Source organism: Phaethon aethereus, assembly GCF_964289735.1.
Source record: "Phaethon aethereus genome assembly, chromosome: Z".
In the NCBI taxonomy this organism is placed as follows: Eukaryota; Metazoa; Chordata; class Aves; order Phaethontiformes; family Phaethontidae; genus Phaethon; species Phaethon aethereus.
In genome coordinates this window covers 45,674,513-45,694,987 of record NC_138577.1, presented here as the reverse complement: position 1 = coordinate 45,694,987, position 20,475 = coordinate 45,674,513, and the positions used below count along the sequence as shown (strand labels likewise).

At 35.2% G+C, this 20,475-nt stretch overlaps 1 protein-coding gene across 1 annotated transcript in view; it reads left to right on the top strand.

Annotated features, from left to right (window-relative positions):
• The window catches only part of RASEF (RAS and EF-hand domain containing), a gene marked incomplete at both ends in the record, with an annotated part of 30,087 nt that extends 14,695 nt beyond the window's left edge, over positions 1–15,392 (top strand). Inside the window, 14 exons of the mRNA XM_082012764.1 lie at positions 58–135; positions 595–710; positions 1,403–1,471; positions 2,817–2,901; positions 3,553–3,651; positions 4,276–4,367; positions 7,206–7,440; positions 8,515–8,652; positions 8,747–8,894; positions 9,833–9,914; positions 11,145–11,259; positions 12,100–12,219; positions 13,235–13,311; positions 15,284–15,392. Coding sequence (XP_081868890.1) covers positions 58–135; positions 595–710; positions 1,403–1,471; positions 2,817–2,901; positions 3,553–3,651; positions 4,276–4,367; positions 7,206–7,440; positions 8,515–8,652; positions 8,747–8,894; positions 9,833–9,914; positions 11,145–11,259; positions 12,100–12,219; positions 13,235–13,311; positions 15,284–15,392 — 1,563 coding nt within the window. The remainder of the gene's footprint in view (positions 1–57; positions 136–594; positions 711–1,402; positions 1,472–2,816; positions 2,902–3,552; positions 3,652–4,275; positions 4,368–7,205; positions 7,441–8,514; positions 8,653–8,746; positions 8,895–9,832; positions 9,915–11,144; positions 11,260–12,099; positions 12,220–13,234; positions 13,312–15,283) is intronic.
• Between the last annotated feature and the right edge of the window lie 5,083 nt (positions 15,393–20,475).

Sequence of the window (20,475 nt, the reverse complement as noted above, 5' to 3'; positions counted from 1 at the left end):
CTTTGAATCAGAACAATCAATAACATAGATTAATTGTGGGGTTTTTTATCCTTCTAGCTTGAGGAGCAATCCAAAAATGTAAATCACAGGGAAGATGTGGTTGAATTGAAAAGAAGAATACATGATATGTTGCTGGTAAGAGATGAATATCATTAACATATTAATTTAGCCTCAGTTTTATCTTTGTTGCAATACAGATTGTTTGGATTTTTTTACATTTAGTACTGGTAAGCTAAGAAATAAACTTTTAAAGTTGTTGATAAGCGTATGAGGCTCTTTAACTTGGAATAACAATTGTTCTATATAAATATATACACGTTCTAGGTATAAAATTTTAGAAATGGCCTGAGATGATATAGTCCCCTTTTTGTGTAACTGAAATGGAAAGATAAAAATGCAGTGGCTCTTGCATGCTGATTTACTGACTCCTCTGTTGATTTAGAGTTCTTTCATTTTCTTTCTCCCTCTATGCTCAGATTTTTAGTGTTTCATTTTTTATTTAATTTTCATGGTTTTTATTTTGCCATTATAATATGTCAATGTTTTATGCAGGTGACTATGACAGCTAATATCTAATATCTTCCTTTTTTTAAGGAAAATCAGAAACTTAAGAAAGATCTTTTAGAAGCGCAGACAAATATAGCTTTTCTACAGAGTGAATTAGATAGCTTGAAAAGCGAGTATGCAGATCAGACTTTGAACTCTGAGAGGTAAGGTACTTCTATATGATAATACTTTCACCAGGGGAAAAGATCTGTTGTCTGATGTAGTTATTATGTATGCAGTTGGTAACTGTTATTTTCTAAATTTGCCATAAATGACAGGTACACATTTGATGCCATGCAAAGAATGCTGTGACTAAAGTTCACTTCTCTTGTCAGGTTTCTGAAAGAGCAAATTCTGGATATGATGCAAACTTCCATAATCTTGCAAGGAAGCCCACTGATTTTACTGGGACTTCAGTTAGGAGAAAAAGTGATAGCATCAGGCAATTTTTTTCCTCCATGACTTTCATGGAGATGACTATCTCTATGCATATTAGGGAGAATAGTTTTGGAAGCCTCCCACATCAATCTCAACCAGTTTTTTTCTAAAGTGAATGAAACTGCGTCTGGATATTCATTTAAAGGGGCGTAAATGACAGGTTCATTATGTGGTTATCTTCAGATAACACAAATGATACTTCTAAGGGGAAAAGAAGGCAGTCCATATGATTTTGTTCGTCTTCTATTCACAGTCTTTGTTGAGATACACTGGCAGAGATCATTGAAGTTAGCAAGTGATTTTACTTTGCACAAGACTAGACTGCTTTTAACATATTTCATCAGAAATATAAACATATTTTAAAATGATATCTTTTCACAACTATATATTTATCACCTTTTATAAATGTTTTTTACAGAGACCTAGAAATGATCCGAGAGTATACTGAGAACAGAGATAATCTGGAAAGACAAATTGAAATACTTCAGTAAGTTCTTAGTAATTCAGGTTTTTATTAACAAACTTTGTTCCAACATATTCAGGGGTAAATATTTTTGTATGCAAAAGACTGGAATGAGATTTGGGAAAAAATACCAAGTAAAAATACTGAAATGACCTCAATTATTGTAAAAGGTACTATGCTAATCTTGTATCATTTCATCCTAAGTTTGTGTTCCTGTGTACTGAAGTCAAATACTCATGTGACAACAGTTACTACTGTGGCATCTAAGTTTTGTGTTTCTCACTGATGTTTTTGTTTGTTCTTCTCTTTTTCTCAAAGATAAAGAGACATATCAGATCCTGTTTCTTGAAAACTTTGATTTCAGAAGGCTGGATCCGTTTGGAATGGCATTAGTTGCCTTCCAGATTCTTATTTCGAGCTTAATGTAATTGTGCAGCAGGTGATTTCTACACACACAAGTTTTTCGCAGTCTATCCATGCTATGTTTATGCCTTCTAAAACTATCTCTATTTTTTTCTCAATGCTTGTTATGTGGACCTATTTATTTTTAGGCAGACCTCTCCACTGACTTAGGCGGCCCGAAGGTATTAAATATTTATCGAACAGATCCGGCAACTTCTTGAATTTAGTATTTGGTATTGTGTAACTACTAAGCCACTAACCCTTCATTGTTTTTTCTTTTTTTTCTTAGCCTCACTGACTTTCATTTCTTTATGATAAGATGAACAAGATTTGATTTTATCCATGCTATTATAAAAATTACTTGGCTCCTTTTTTTATTGACTTCACTTGTCCAGTATCTCCCTGTCTTATCGTTATCTGGAAAGTACTAAGTGTGTGCAGTATTATACAAGGGGCGCACAGATTTTTGCTTTCAAGGAGGATCACAATGAATATTTTTTTTTATTTTTAGTTAATTTCTTTATCCTTTATCCTATCCTAAACATATTCTTTCTTTCAAGCAGCTGAATCACAACTGTCCTTAGAGTTGTCTCAGCAATATGTAAAGGGTAGTCACTTTGTATTTCAAAATGGCTGTACCAGTTTACTGCCCCGTCGCTGTTTTTTTCTGTGTCTTTTTCTCCTCAGCTGACCACAGACCATGCCACAGGAGTGAAACAAGGTTTTCTAGGCTGCTGCTGGAGGCTAAACTTCACAGTGCTTTTTTCACACACAATCATTTGTACATGAGTTTGAGTATATGACAACACATTTCTAGTCCCACATCACTCGTTAGTGGTCATCTAAAGAAAAATAAAAGGGTTTTTTTAATATATATTTTTTCAATTTTTCTTTGTGATGTTACATAATTTTTAATATTTTCTTTACTCTTGCAAGTTAAACTATGTTTCCTGTGACCTTCTATTAGGTCAGCTAATAGAAAACTACATGACAGCAATGATGGTTTAAGGAGTGCACTTGAAAACAGTTTCAGCAAGTACAACAAATCATTGGTATGTATTTATAGTTTTGTTATGTTGTGCTAGAAGGTTTAAGAATTAACACACCAGACGCAAATTTGTTTGTACTTCAGTGGCTACCCACAAAATTTATTTTTTTCAGTAGAATCACTCTGGGAATACACTTGTGTAGTTGAATTTTGTTAGATTTTACTTGTGTATTGTGAAATAACGGAGTTTTGTTAGAGCACAACTTCTTTGTGAGGTGCTTTGGAAAGCGGAGATTTTTTTATATATGCTATTGCCAAATACGTCTGACAAGGTGAATAAATCAGTTTCTCTTGCCCTGAAGGGAATATGTTTGTACTGTCTATATGGGAGTGCCCTACCATTGAAAACACACTTTTTCAGAAAAATGCTTTCTTTTAGTAGCAAGGTCTTAAACTAATTTGAACTTTTGTCCAGGCAAGTCACTGGGAAAACAAATATCAGGGACCTTAGACCCTTTTGGGCTATCACAACTGTACCAGGATCCATTGTAACAAGATGCAAGCCAACATCCTCCAAACCAGTGAAGGGAAGGCTTGAAAGTTACAAAAAATCCACTCTACACTGTCATTTTGCAATATTGGGAAACCTGCTAAACTCCAGAACTAATGATCAGGCAAGCCCTTACACCATCAGGAAAGCAATTAACTGTTTTAGAAGGATGAGGCCAGAATAATGGGTCCACAGAGACAATACTGGCCAGGAAGGAGGAAAACAGGGGTCATTGCCTGTTTCCAACATACCATACCAATGAATGTGAGTGCCTTTTGCTGGTACTGGCTACCAGAGGTTCACTGCAGATGCAACAAGAGATACCATTTCCTTCTGCCGTGCCTTGAAGCATAAGCAAGGGAAGACAGAGGAAACTGTTCCCAGTGAATAAATGTGCAGAACATACAAAAAAACTTTGTCACGTGCTATCAGGTGAGATCTCTCCTCTCTACTATGTCACTCAAGAACTAGGAGGTATCTCTGCTGAAACTAGCTCAGCCAGTGACATATCCCTTTTCCCTCTAGTAGCAAATTTTTCTAAATACTACTTTTCAAATTTTAGCATTTCAAAGACTTCAGATGTAGTCAATGAAATTATTGTCTTGGAATTTCCAGTGTCTTTTGTGGTTGAGTGTGACTAGCAAGTTCAGTATTAAAGCACTAGCGGAGCCAAAATGCTATATGTAATGGGCCTTTTGACATCCAGTCCTATATAAAGCATGAGGCTTAATTTAAAAGAAGTAGTTGAATATATATAAAAATATAATTACACAGTAGTAGTAATTACACAGTAGTAATTTTGATGCTGTACACTTTTTTCATGACAAACCTAGATGCTTACACTGTATTCATCAGACTTATCATGCATTTGTTATGTATCTGTCTCAGCGGTTAGCAAACACCTCACCAGGAAGTACCATTTCTAGAAGCAGTCCTAAATTTAATGGTGGACAGTCTCCTCTAAACCCACGGTATGACAGGTGAGCCATGTTTGCTTTTATTAAGTTTAAAAAGACTAGGGCATCACACTTGTCTCAGAAGAGCAAATATTATCAAATAACAGAGAGAGTAGTTCTGTCTGATTCAGAAGGAATTTGAACACAGCGTATGATCCAAAGTATACTGAAGTCAATAGGAACCTTTTCAGTGACTTCAGGAAGCTCAGAAAAACTCTTAGTGCAAATCGTGAACTTATGGAGAGTTTAGACAGCCTTTTGTTTGGTCTTGCACTGTTTTGATTGTAGTTTGATTTTCAGTCTCCCCTCCTTGTCTCCAAGAAACTATAAAAATCCACCAAGGGTCTCTGTTAGCTAACTTACTTAGTACTTAGGAAATAAAACATTTTTGGTCATATCTTTAGCCTGTATGTCTGGTTTTCTCATGTAATAATTATTACACAGGTAGGTGGGCCTCATTCTTCAAAAGAATAAACATGCTCACCTCACACTGACATGCAAGAGTAGTGCATGCACTTGGATATTAATGAGGTAAAAGCCACAGAGAACAGTAAGTTATTTAAGTGCAAATATCAAAGGATCAGAGCTACTTTGATTTTGTATTTACTGGATGCAGGTCATTGATCAGAGCTTCCTCAGATCATTGCAGAGACTCTCACTGAAGTCACTGGGTGTTGGATCCAACCTCAAGTGTTGCAGACCTTGCTATGTTTTCACACTTTTTTTTTTTTAAATAGATGGAACTGTCAGCAAAAATGTGCGTCCTTGCTCAATTGACAGATTGTTTTGTCTTATTTTTCTTTCAGTGGTACTTCACACTCTAGAGAGATCTCTGTTACAGTTCTTAGTATTCTGTGTTTAACATTTTGCCAGAGAGATGAATATCTTTGGTAGGGATTAAGGTGGCTTCTGCTTCACACTAATAATATCCCCACTCATTCAATAGTGTTACTGTTATTGTGCTGTCTCCATGTGAGATGTGTTTGATGGCTGTAAAGTTTTGCATGTCACAAACCGATTCCTTCTGCTGAATGGAGATAAAACCAATTCTCATCTGTTGGACCCTCTGCAAATTTTGAGAGGCATCCATTACTAAGTTGTATATTACAATAAGTAATTTTCTGAAGGGATAACTAAAACCTCTCAGGAGGCGTAGTGATGTTGTTCTCTGTGAATATTTGTTAGTACCTGCCACATGGTGCAATTCTTGCATTCCCACAAAAGTGAGAAATGCAAGCTACTTTAGAAGAAAGTTTATGTGGTAGGAATAAAACGTACTCTTAACAGGCATGACTTAGTAGTATCGAAAGGCAGAAGGAGTATGAATGTCCCAAAACCTGTTCATTTTCAGTGCTTTGTCTGTCTCTTGACATCAGATCAGCATTAAGAGATACTGGTTTGCATTCTAACATGTTTTAAACAATTTACATTAGTGGGTACACTTTTTCTTTTTTCTAGCTGTAACATACATCTTGGTCTAACTTGCTTTAAGCACATATGAAATTCCCAGCATTGAATTCATGCTTCAGTGAGGTTGAAAATTGACTAATAAAGACCTTCATTTCAGGGAATGCCTGACAAGCTTAACTTTGTTATAGCATGCACCCTTCCTCTGTATTTCACTGACTTGGTATAGGCTAGTAGGTGCATGAATACAAATAGCATGGATGCTGTGATATTTCACTGCAAAGATCATGCTCATTCATGTGATTATTCATTAGCCTGAAAAGATGTAAATTAGATGGTTCTGGATGTTGTTGCACGGGGCAGTGATGCCTCTGTTTGGCCACTTGCCTGGAGGAATTATATTCGACAGTAACAGCTTCGTAATTTGGTGATTCTCCCCAGTTATAACGCTTCTGTGGTGTGCCATTGCACTGGGAGCTCACAGCCTCTCTGGCAGCTAACTATCTTTACAAGGATTGATGCTGACCTTGTCTGTTCTAGTAGTTTAGTGTTTCATGTTCCCAATAGGACAGAGCCAAACTGGTTCTCTCCTCTGCTGTGACTTGGAAACCTTTTCTACCTCACTTCAATTTTTGCCTGTCCCTGTCTTGCTGCAGGAGCACGATAACGATTGTAGCCATAGTGAAATTTTTTAAAAGATTGATTCTTTTAAGATTCACTCTATTAATCTTTCTTTTCTTTGTTTACATAAATAAAAACTAATTTGTTTTTTCAGTAAGCCATACTGTCATTGCTGCATTCATTTAAGTGTTTTTGTATATTGCAGCATCCAAAGTGACAAAAAAAAAGCCTTTGAAGGAAGGTTGAGGGGAAAGAAAGGACTTCCATTTAAAACCTTAAGTTTTGCATGCCTACCAGACTGTAAGAAAACACATTTTAGTGACTTCTTCCACCATTACTGATGTCCTGAACTTTGTTACCACCTGTTCTATATTCATAGCTGTTACTTATTGGCCTGTGTGTCTCTGTGAGCAAATGCATTCATTTAAATTAGATACAGTATTTCAAGGTCATTTTATGTGTCTCAGAATAGGCCAAAATAAGCTAAATCATGAGCTATCATTTTCTGCCTTTGATGTCTTCATAGCACACCGTTTTCTGAATCTTTTAAACAATTGTTTTTTCTGTGTATGAATAAATAGGCATTCTTACTAGCACTCGAGAAGTCATCATCAATAAATTATTATTATATAATAATATATATTATATAATTTAATCTGAGCATCCTAAGAGATATGGTTGAAAAAGAGATTATTTAGAAAGGCAAAATAGGTATTGACATATGTCTTAAACTGTATAGTTAGCATCTCTATTGACTATTCCAGAATGGCTCAGATTTTATTGGGAAAAATAATTGTGGAATAATTTCTCCCCACCCCAATATTTTCTTATTAGATCATCTCATTCTTCTTGTGTGGATGAAGATTATGATTCTTTAGCCCTTTGTGATCCTATGCAAAGGATAAACTGTGAAGTTGACAGTTTACCTGAGAGCTGTTTTGACAGCGGTTTGTCTACCCTGAGAGATTCGAATGAGTATGATTCAGAAGTGGAATACAGGCATCAAAGGATTTTTCAAAGGTCACAGTGTATGCAAGAAAGCTTGGGTGGTGATGCTTCTGATACAGATGTAAGTGCCATACTTACTCCTTCTCTGAAAATGACCTTTGGTTGGAGACAAAATTAGGTTCCTGTTTTTAAAATGAAATGGATCTTTGCCCATAGGCCAGTTAAAACTAAGTATTTGGGTTGTATGCATTTAAATAAGATTAGTGACATTTTTTTGAGAATGCATAAATAGTTAATCCTCTTTAAAATAAAATGTCTGTTTTGGCATTTTCTATAGGTTTTTGAGGTAATAACTTCATTTTTTAAGTACACAGGGTTTTTGAAGGTTGTTAAACAGCATCCAAACAGGACCCCATTTTCTTGTGATTAACAAGCAGATACTATAGAAGTAAGATAGGTTTCTGTCCACTTTCTCCTACAATGATGTGGCAGTGAATTAAAAAAAAATCACATATATGAGGAAAAGAATCCTGGTAGTGCATACATTGACTTACACAGTAAGTCTCAGAGAATTTAGAAATGTAGGAAGGTGTTATTGTGTCCTTTTTATTGTTAGTAAAAGCTCTCCATAGAGCTTTACTGAAGACGACATAGCAAGACTAGTATCAAGCACAGCAGAACACAGGGGTTTTTTTAGAGCTGATCCTTTCTTTTGTGTTTAGTGGAGACATTACTCTCTGCTTGCAGTTGAAAATGCTATGAATAGTGCTGATTACAGCTCTGCTGTATTTAATTTTGCTTGAGTAGTAGTAGCATAGAAAGTAACGTCTTGTAGGGAAATTCTTGGTTTTTGTAAAATAAGCTTTTAAAATGAAGTATTTGTTTATTGCAATTATTTTTTAAGCTGAAATTTTCCATATGGAAATTAATCTGCTGTATCTGGAAACTGTACGGAAAGCAAATACACCAAATAGGAAACCTGTTTAAGGACCAAATGCAGGCTATAGTAAACACCAAATGTGTAGAAGAACAGAATAATCACAGTATTTTGACTAGAATTGCACAGCTCTATTTGGTCGTTTGTCTCTGTTTAATCGAAACTGTTAAAACAAATGTTTTAATCAGTCCTAGCTGTGCCTTTCCAAAAAAAGCATCCTTTTCTCACCAGAGCTAACACACTAGCTTGTACTTTCAGGTTCCAGAGATCAGGGATGAAGAAGCATATAGTCCTGATAACGGCAGTACAGTATTAGACTGGAAGCCCTCACGACCAGTGAGTCGAAGCAGCTCTATTGCTTCAACAAGGAAATACATATCTGCTCTCACTCCCCAGGTAACCAGTTCTTTAGGGAGGGAAAAAGAAAAGTGTTGAATATAGAGAATATTTTTTATATGAGTTGAAATAGAGGGGTTCTTTTTATTTTCAGTCAGATGCAACCGAATGTACTCCGAAATACCCCAGTTCAGAGAAGGCTTACAAGATTGTTCTTGCTGGAGATGCAGCAGTGGGAAAATCCAGTTTCCTTACAAGACTTTGCAAGAATGAATTTCGAGGCAATACCAGTGCAACCCTGGGTATAGTTATAGTTCTTAAAATACTAAAGTGAATTTAATTGTTGTTCTGCAGAAGTGGGTGAAAAGTTTACCCTCTGTGATTGCTTGCAAGGGTTTCCTGAATATACGCATGCAGTTTCTTAGGTTGTGAGATCTACTTGAGTACTAAAAGTTAGAAGTGCCTGGCTGCTGTTTGGAAGTGCGTAATAGGGTACTGCTGTAATCTAGTTTCTCTTTGCAAAGCACAAAGCCTGAACAACATGAAGTACCAGAAATTGGAGTTTCAGTATAATGAACTTAGAATTTGTGTGTGATTCTTTTTGCTTTTTTCATTACTTTCTTGTCTTCTCAGCTCTTTCCTCCTTCTTTTGTATTTCATACTATCTTTTGATGTCTTTTATACTATTTTTTGTCTCCATTTCTTCAAAGTGTTATTGAAGCTTTGGTTTAAACGCAGCTGGAGGGATTTCTGACTGGCTTATTGTGTATATTATTATAGCTGTCAGCTAACAAACTTGTCTCAGTGATTCCAAAGACTGAATTTTTGTTTTCCAATCAAATCATAGTTATATATTTGTTTTATTGGCTCTGAGTCAGGATTTTTGTTCTAATTTATCTTTTTCCTCCTTGGCATTTGAAACAAAGTCTGTTTTATAAAACATTTTCTCTTCCATATAACTGTATAGCAAAATAAAGCAGGTCATAATGCCAAATTTATATCAATGTTTCTTGGAAAATGTGCAGGTAAAATATTTCTTTAAATGTTTTCTAGAGAAAAATTAAATACGTTCAGGGGATTACTGCAGTTCAAGGCTATGTGAATGACCAAAATCTCATAATCTATTAAAAAAGATTAATTTTTAAATGGCTGTTGTATATGGCACATAACTTTTCATTTCTGTGTTTTTTTTAAGGTTATTGATGTTTTTTATTTATTCTGTACACATTATGCTTTTCAGGTGTGGATTTTCAAATGAAAAGACTAATTGTTGATGGAGAACCTACAGTGCTACAACTGTGGGACACAGCTGGGCAGGAGAGGTTAGTGATTGTCTGCACTTATGTAATTTCAATTGTTTTGTTTCTAAAAGACATTTGCCTTTTTTGTCTAGGTGAAAAAAATTCCACTAAGCAGAATATAACAAGGCCCTATAGTAAGTAAGTCAGTGTGGTTATATGTAAATGTCTATAGACAGATGTGATTTTGCTCTGCTGAGGCCCCAAGACAGGTGGAATGTTTGTTTGTTAGCTTTGGTGATGCCTGAGGTAATCTTCTCTCTTTGCAGAGAGAAATAGTTGAGGTTCAGCACAGCATTAATTAATTAAATCCATATGCCCCTATCCTGCAATACAAAAAGATGGAGTGGATGTACATTGTTTCTTCTGTTTTTTGTCTTTGCTTTCTTTGTCCTTACAGACCTGTATTTCTGAGCAGTCTTTGTCTTAGAGATTTTCTTCCCTTCACCTTCCTCTCCTTTCCTTGAAATCCTGATTTGCATTGTATTTCGTGTATGAAAACTTCTTCCCAAAGACTTTAGCAAGACTTATGGCAAAATTGTACGGATTGCTGAATATACATCCAAGGTTCTTCAAAGTATTGTGTAGCGTTTCCTCAAAATCTTATGACATCCTTCCTTGAGAGCCATTACTTCGTTACTAACAGCTTTTGGAGCTTATTAAGAGGTTAATCTAACACCTTGGAAGTTAGTTTAATCTGTTCATTGACAGAGATTTGTATTGGGCTGTATGTATTTACTTTTTGAATGAGTGATTATGTGAAGTAGGGAGTCAGAGGCCCAATTGTTCTCCTCCCCCATATAAATGAGTGAAGAATATTTTAATATATGTGTTATGTTTATGGAAAACTGAATTCATTCCTAGAGTAAGTTTATTGGTTTCATATTTTTTCAAATGTAGCAGAGTAACCCACTCAATTTATGAAGTTACATATAAGTGAAAAAGCCTTGCCACCTAATCAAAAATCCAGTGAAAAGCAGATTATTTAGAATAGATACACCGTAGATTGTTTTGATACAAAAAATCTTGATTGCTGTTTAGGACAGAATCCTGTGGATCATTATGGAGGGAGCATTTGTAGACCTGCATGAGAAGTTTTCAAGAACTACTTAGGAAAAAAGCTATGAGAAAACTCACCTCGTAATCTGGAGAGAATCTTACTCAGTGGTGCAATAAAGTAATGCTGTGTTCTTGATGATGTTAAATTGAATTCTTTTTGATAATGTGGCCTTATGCATTTATTTTTTCTGAAAGATTCCGAAGTATTGCTAAATCATACTTCAGAAGAGCAGATGGTGTCTTACTGCTATATGATGTAACATGTGAAAAAAGCTTTCTTAATGTGCGAGAATGGGTTGATATGATCGAGGTAAGAATACAATTTACAGACTATGTTTCACTGCATTGTTAACCTTATTATTAATACAATTTGAATATCTGTATGTTAGAATTCTCCAGACTGCAGTCTTTCATAGAAGTAGAAACTACATGGAAGTCCTAAATGTATCCTGACATACGCAGTTAGCATTAAAACTGATACATCTTTTTGTATAAAAGGCTATCATGTAATCACACTCTTCCTGTTCACTTCCTTTTGAAGTGAACATGAGAGCCCATTTCAGATACCTCTTGTGGATGTCTTGAGTATTCCTTGAAGTCTCTGCATTTTAAACCATTATGATAGATTCTGTAGATTAGCTATAGTCCAAGTGAAATTTTCAGTATTTCTTTTTACTATTGCATCTTGTTTGCTTATTTGTATACAAATTTGCGTTTAATGAAAAGCCTTTTTCTCTTGTACCAGAGGTGTTTAATACAAGGGAAAATGAGAAGCAAAATCTTTAATTCATCTTCTGAAATCCATTTCTTTTAATAACGATAAAGGAGTTGATCACTTTTCCCATAGTAATTTTGTCACCCAGCATTTAGATACAGTAACTGTTTCCATTAGATTAACTTGACACATGAAATTCCTTGTTGGGAAACAGGGTTTACGGGAATGGAAGCACATCTTTGCAGGCTGATGTTTAAGCTGGCTACCTAAATATCGACTAGCTTACGAAAAGTTCTCAGCATGACTTTCATAATTTTTCATTTTTTGTGATAGAGTGCAAGACTTTTTTGTGGGAAGGAAATCAGTATGAAATGACGATGCTAGGTACTGTTTTCTGAGAGTTCTAGCAATAAGAAAATAAAATCCTCTTTACAGGATGCAACTCATGAGAATATTCCAATTATGATGGTGGGAAACAAAGCAGATCTTCGTCAAGCTGTTACAGAGCAAGGGCAAAAATGTGTGCCTATAAACTATGGAGAAAAGCTGGCTATGGTAAGGTCCGAGTCTATCTCTTTAGTATAAAAAGGTCTCAAGAACTTTAATCTGAAAACCATGTGAGAAATTAGTACACAAAAGTAATTTGCTGGTCATTTGTTCAGATCTAGTAATTATTATTCATGGATACTTTTCATGAAAACTGTCCTATTTTGATGGTGTTTGCTGAGCTAAATCACATCTCAGTGTCCACTGAGCTGAACTTCATTATTGGCTGGAACAGTCCTCTCAGTCTTTATGGTGAAAAAGTGGACGGACTAGGAGACTGAGTTTTTCTGCTGCCAAAGAGGAATTGCCAGTGCACATATGAAGCACACTAGTGAGCGTATGAGGCTTTTCGCCTGGCTTGCATCTGTCCAGCTTTTGAGTGGAGTATTTTCACCTTCAAGAGACTATGTTGTATTCCTGCCACATCTGCAGAAAGAAAAAAGGAACTCTCTGCTATAAATAGAAGCGTGGACAAGTTTCTTGCATGTATTTATATGGGGAAAAAGGGATGCACGTATCCCATATTTTGCTGAAAAAAACGTGGAATCTTTAAAGTCTTGAGTTGCTGAGTGCTTGCGCAGTTGATTGATTATACTGGGTCAGATATCATGTCCTTCATTTATGGAATGCTATTTCTGGTTAAGCCAGAATATCAGATGCTGTAGTTTATGAGTAGCTGGATTCAGTAACCTGTCCTAGCAACTCTCTTCCTATTTTGCAGTCTTGTGGACAAGATTGGGTTTGGACATTAAGCCTCATGGCCACAACATGGATGCATTTTTTATTCAGTTTGTTAATTCTGAAAATACTGAATATAAAAAAGATACAATTAAAAAGAAATTACTATTATTTTTGCAGTACTGAAGTGAATATAGTGGAGAATGAAGTGTCAGAAGAAATCCAGTACATTTAAATGTGCGTCATCTTTTTTGTGTTATTGAGGAAACCATTTGTAATTGAATGTAAAAATTCAGATGTGAACCATTTCATCCTAGTTAGCTTAACATTTTGTTTTTACTCTCAGACTTACAACGCCCTATTCTGTGAAACAAGTGCTAAAGATGGATCTAATATAGTAGAAGCAGTTCTTCATCTTGCTCGGTAAGTAGCCATATTTCTATTTTCAAATAAACACATCTGAGTATCGAGTATCTTGTATAAAAAGTACATTATGTGTGAATACGCATGCAAAGACACACATGTACATTTAAAATAGTACCAACATCAAATTCAACAAACAAGATTTAAAAAAGAATACCATGTTAAACCTTTATAGATAAATGCAAGACAGGATTTATTCTCAGTTTAATCAAGTAACATTTTTGCTTGCAAATGCTACAAAGCTGTCTCAGTAATTAATATTTAGATTAGACCTCAGTTATGGAGCTCACTATTTAAAAACCAGTTGGTGAATGAATACATTTTTTAATGGTACATGGATTTACTGTCCTAATTCTTTCTTAAATTTATTTCAAATGCATATAACTCTATGTATAATTAATTCTTAGTTCTTTCACATATTTTAATATATATTCAGTTTTATTACTGACCATTCTAATCCCACTTTTTTTGTTATGTCTCTTTCTCTAAATTATTTTAAAGATAGAAATTCTGATTATATCCATTTAGCAGCCTGGTATATAATGTGCGAGACAAACATTAAATTTCTACTACCTTTCCAAACCATTCTTGGTTACAATATGATTTTGAAGCGCTGGCAGTATGTGATGAATCCTCAGCCTCTGATTTTTCAATTCAATACATGGAGCTCAAGGCCAGAATTACAAGCCATATTAATGTGATTTTTGCAGCAGCCTAATGCAGTAGTCTAGCTTTTTGACATTTGGTCAGTATTTGATTATTCAGTGGTGTTAAAATACTACTGATTAACATGGCTTGCATGCAAAATACTGGCTTTCTAGAGAATATCATTGCTTCTTCACATGGGGCTTTCAAGGGCACCCATATTTCCAGGAGAATGCATCCATCAGAGATACAGCAAGAATGCTGATTTGTTAAATGACTTATTTCCAAGAACCTGGCCATGAATGCAGCAGTGGATTATGAAATTAAGAGAACATACATAGCAAGTTATATAACATTAATCACTGTTGGAAAATTATCACTAATGTTTAAACATGATAACTTTATTTAACTGTTTCAGGGATTAAAAAATGTTCTGGCAGTTGGAGCCTCTCTTTTTAGAATCAAAAAAAAAAAAAAGGTATTTTTCTTCACAAGGTTCATTGATCTTCAGATGGTCTTGATATTAGCCAGAACCTTAGTCTGGAATGGTTGGCTGCAATTTCTTTACTCAAGTCTTAGTAATTTGTATTCTTTGAAAGAAGCATTTAATTTTGAAATAAAAATTTCTAAAGGAACATTTAATTACAGCAGATAGTCTTACAGGCTTATCTATTACCCCTTTGTAGCATTCCTTTCTGCCGCTGTAATGTTGAATAATAGAGTGTTCTGAGAGCAACTTCATTAATTTATTTTACTAATATGAGGAGGACTTAAATTTTTTTATATATATATAAATATATATATATATGAAAGCAAGAAATTTTAGAGACGGCTTTTGGCATTCTAGGGGGCCCATAGTAAGAATACAGGTCAATAATCACTCATATATACACAACTTTTAAGTCTGCATTTCTAATAAAAAATCCAACAATGTGTGCTTTTCTTCCGAGGGTAAACTTATACTGGAAATTGCTGTTACTTAGTTTTATACTTTCATCTAGGAACATATTCTGTTTCTATGGTAATATACTGAAGGAAACAAATGAAAGAAAAATTATCAAAAGAAAAAGAAAGGGAGAACAGAACATTGTGGAGTTATTGCATATCAGAAATTATTATATTTCTATCACTATGATTTGTATAGAAATATTGATATGATTCCCAAAGTGGAAATTTATGAGACGTGCTGATTCTGCACACTAAAAACATAGTTTTAACCATGCAAAACTGATGATGGTGAGCTCTGTAAGATATACTGGGAGAAACAAACAGTGGACACGAATAGAAAGATATTAATTGAGTGCATTTTTTGTTGTTTTTTTTACAGTGAAGTGCGAAAACGAAGTGATAATCAAGATGATACGCAGTCAGTAACCAGCCTGGCTGGGACACCTGTCAAAAAATCGGCACTCATGAAAAACTGTTGCAATGTTTAAATGACAGATACTTTTCCTGACCTAAATAACTAGTGTATTTAAAAAAAGAAAAAAAGGATTTCAATAATGTATTCTTTTCATTATGGATTTATACATTTGTGTATTTAGAAATTGCACATCGTGTTACAAATCCAGACTCTACTTTCTACTCATTTATATTTATGCACTTGCTGTGCCCCATAGGCTCTGGTTTCACTTTTCTTAAGTAATATAAGTCAATGAAGTGAAGTCAGAATCAATGTTACAGTAACCACTGCATACAATATCGTAATATATTTTATCTTCTTTACCTGCTTGTTTCTTTATGGGCTCAATATTTCTTACATACGGAACATGATAATGTCATATATCACTCATAGGAAAAGAGAAATTTACAACTTAATTAATTTAATCTCTTTTTGTTCATATCTGCTTATCTAGTTTTTTGAAGGCCTTAAGTTATATGTTGATGAAACATTTTCCAACAAAACCCTGAACTGTTAAAAAGTTGCCTAGATTCAGGTAAACTCTTAAGTTGAGAGTATGAAGCAAAACAGTCTCTGTTGGGATAGGACAGTGGCAGGTGCATGGGGTTCTGGCATAATTTTGCAAAAGTTATTGATTTAGGATTTATTTAAATTTGGGAGTTGAGGTTTGATTCAGAATTAAGAAGTAGACTTTACATCTGATCCTAAACAGCTCAGAAGTAAAAAGAACATTTGCATGGACCATTACCATTCAAAATTCCAGAGAGACTAGAATACCTGTGAAATGTAGGATTATTGAGATGAATTAATGATCCAATACCTGTCTGTTTGTTTAGACTAGATCATTATTAGTACTACAGAGAGATATGGGTTGTAATGTTCACCTTGTTTTTCAAATGTCTTCCATTCAGACACTGAGGGATTGTAATAGTAGGGAGGAGTCTGTTTTAATGGATATTCCTTTATGCGTTTTTTAAGTTTTAAACCTGCAGGTGAAAGAATTACTGCATATGCACAAGCATCTGTATAACCTGTTCACTAAAAGAAGTCCCTGAAATGAACAGCAACGACTTACCTTACTGAGAATTCCTTTGCCTGATTTTAGGAAAATTCTGAGAAACTCGCTAGTGGGTGGTAGCTTTAGGTGTCAGCGTCTCTAAAAGCTGAGTTGTTACTGCTTATAATAGTTCCCAACAGTCCTATAGTGTAGTAAAAATTGTAGGCATTTCTCCAGTTAACAATCATGATCCAATTCTCAGCTTTCATTAATTTTGGTGGGAATGGGATAGGGCCCCTTCAGAGCCATCAAACCATTTCAGTCTTTTCTGTGTATATTAACAAAACATCTCCAGGCTGAAACCTAGCTCAGTAAATCAACCTTGGATAAAGTTTTATGGCCTGATTGGAAACCCATATGACTAGCAGCTGTTACTGCATTTTATCAGCACTGTATCTGAACACTGTATAGCCTGTGTTCTGTTATCAGTTTTATATAATGTGGAGTTATTAGAAACAGGATGGTTCATAATTAAAAAAAAAAACCAAACCAAAAAAAAACAAAACACCAGTTTTAAAGTAGGAAGAGCAGTGTTTTTAGGCACCCTTTCAAACCTCTAGACCAGAGCAGCTAATTCTCAGGTAACTATCTGAAAGCTTGTTCTTAACACTCACTGTATTGTACTTTAGCCTTACAACAGGAAACCTGTTTGGTGTCCCTTCTGAAGTACTAAGGGAATCTTCACATGCTACCTTGTTCCATGCAGGAGACTTTAGGGTTGTAGCATCTTCCCACCTCGCAGTACAAGAGACCTTGCTGTAGTCCTGAGACTTACCTGGAGCAGGTGGCAGTCAATGAAGGAGGTACAGGTGTACCAGGAACATGCCTGGTCACTTATGTATTGGTTACCATTAACCCTGTATTAATTAAACAAGAAAATTACAGCTGTAATTAGCTTCTCTGAGGAGAAAACCACACTTAACTGAGGGCCTTAATGAGGGCCTCTTCTGTCTTCTTTGTGTGTAAAAGCTTCTCTCTCTCCAAAGGAGTGAAACGGAAGTAGAAGTCATGTGAGTTGTAATTGCAGGTAGTTCTTCCTGCAGCAGGAGGGAGGAGAGGGGGAGATGATCCAGTGCTTGGTTTCTGAAGTGTAAGCTTAACAATATGTAGGCATTTGCATTTTCTCACAATGAGAAGGTCACGATTATAAGCTGTTACTTACATTCCAGAATATTGCTCCTTCAGTGTTATTAACTTCTGTTAAATTGTAGGGCTTAGACTGAGGCTCAGTGCTGTATGTGTGTCTCTTGAACCACAGCGTTTGACCAGCTCTGCAGTCTTGGCCTGTAGTAAATGAAGTGAAATATGTTTGTCTAAACCTTGTTGAGCAAAACATTTTGGCTGGTTAGAGAGAATGACATAAAGTTGTTTGCAAGAAGGATTTCTGGAAGTGGTTTTGTCCAACCTCCCAAGCACCAAGGCGGAGCTGGACTGCTGCCAGCCCTAGACGAGGTTAGCTGTGGGTTTGGCTAGCCAGATTGTGAAAATCCCTGAAGGCAGAGTTAACATCACGATTCTGGGCAATCTGTTCCTGTGCTTGCAGTCCTCTTCTGGATAAAAAATTCTCTCCATGTCCAACCTCAGTTTCCCAAGTGGCTACAAAGTAGTAGCTGTTTCCCCTCATTATATCATCTCCTGCTACCAAGAGAAGTTTGGCTGTGATCTGGGTAACTCCCCTTTCAGTATCTGTAGGCTATTAGGTCCCTCTTGGCCTTCTCTTCACCAGTGTAATAACATTGTGAGGTACTTCTTGCAAATGTGGGTTCCACATCCCGGAGTTAGCAGCATGTGTGCATGTGCAGTAATTGCTTTCATATCTAAAATTTTTATCATGCAGAGAATGCTATGTGACTGTCCATGCCTGTAGAGACCTTGGTTGAAGGATGTGAGTTCAGGAACCTGCCTTCACACCTATTTTTTTCTCCCTGCAGAATTGGGCCATTGATATTTTGGGTACTTTTTTTCATTTATTTTAATGACCAAAATCTCTCTTGTGTTATTTGGCCAAATTATATAAAATTAATCACTTCTTTTAAGCTCTGTAATTTATATGTGTCATGTAAAGCAACTTTAATTTGAAACAGTGTTGTTTTTTAAATAAGATTCAGGGTTGGAACCTGTTAACAAAGTAACAAAGTTTTACCTTGGAGTAGTTTTATGGTCAGTGTAAAAATTACTAAAAAAGCACTACCAAATGGGGATGTAGCTATAGTTCAGTTGGAACTAGTTTTAGAAACCCTGTGATGGTCAGCTCCATCAAGTCTGAATAGTCACATAATAACATGTAGAATTCATCTAAAAGCAAAAGAACTTGGAAAAAAATCTTTTAATTTAGAAATTAAAGCCTGTGTTTATACATGGAAACAATAAATATATAAAGTTTTCTGTTGCTTTGGAAAACAATGAGCTTTATGCTCTGACATAGTTGCACTATTGTACTTTGAATGTTTTTATGGTTTGATTTAGTACATAAGGACTATTCATTCAATTGCACAAAGCTATTTTTTTATTTAGTGGATGTGTTCCCTTAATACATGTATTTATTTGAAAAGGAAAGGCCTTTTGTGTTTTTCCTCATGATCTGTAAATAAATGATTTTTATTTAGTTGACATGGAAGTATTACTTTATCCTGTATTTTTTTATTTGACCCTTTTTAATTGTGGTGTAGTACACATTTCTGAGTCAATAATTTCTGTGAGGCTCTCTGAAAACGTTTTGATCACATAAGTTCTTACAACCACTTTGTGCCTGTTTAGCATATGTTAGTGGCTTAATAAGACGAGCTGCAGCTTCTTTTAATTATTCTTAAAAGTACAGTTACAGCCTAACATGGCTTAAGTATTTTTCTTTGTACCTATTTTTGTATTGACTATAAAGTTCTCTATTATTTTAGGAAAAATAAATTACAGTTTTACATCTGTATAGCCTGTTAAAACGTATTCCAAGGAAAATATCTACAGGCCACTCCTGCAAAGAGCATTGTGTAGATGTGCATCCATGCAGATCCCCAATTAAGCTAATAGGTTCTGTGCTAGTGCAGGCAATCTGTTCATATATAGATCCTTTTAAAGAGGTTTTCTTTTTTCCCCAGTCTGCTGCTGTACAACAATGATAGGTAACGTTTTAGGGGAAAAAGATTTCAGTGGAAGATCCCTAATTCCTAAACCAAAGGGAGGTATTTATTCATATAGTCAAGACACTTTGTTATATTACACAGAAACCTATTTCCAAGGTGTTTCTGACTGTATTAGGTAATTAAAGTAAGATAACTCATGTGCTGTTTAAATGCCCTTTACCACTACTCCTGACAGATTTGAGGTAGCATGTAATACCATCCCTCTGACCCTGTCCAGGCTACTTGTAGACTGTAGCAAGCTTTTTACAGCACCAGTTATTTTAGTATTTCTCTCCCACTGTATTACTATCAGGCCAAATACTTTCTTATTGGTATCCTTAGTATTGATAACATCAATATTCTTTTTTTTTTCCACATAGCTTGTTTTGTGACAAAACTCTCCTTACTGTAAAAGAAAATTTGACTCAGATATGTGGAGTATAGGTTCAAATGTCTTACTCAGTTTGTAAAAAGAAGTCCTTTTTTTACAAGTTCTGCTCTTTGAGTTATGGCTATAGATGGCTGGGTTTATAGGAAATTAGTCATTAGATGGCTGAGTAACAAATAAAGCCAAGCTGTGAAGGTTTCCCACTGAATATAAAGTGAAGTATTTAAAATAGAAGTGTATTTTCATGCTAGTATGAGGAAGAAATTCAATGCCAATTGCATGTGCCAACTTCTAATAAAAATAAGGCTGTAAATTGTGAAAACTTTTGAAACTTTAATTTATACTGTTTACAAGTAGAACTGTGGTGTTCATGCAGTTTGTTCCTCCTCACAGCTACAGATCACTGCGTTCACTGTAATTTTGTACACATATGTTTAAAAAGAGCTGCACATTCTCTATTACAAATTGCTGTATAATAAAATATGCTTCAACAGCTATTTTTCTTCAATGTATTTTCTTTTTGTCAGTGCTCATGAACAGCAGTTCGGCATAGCAT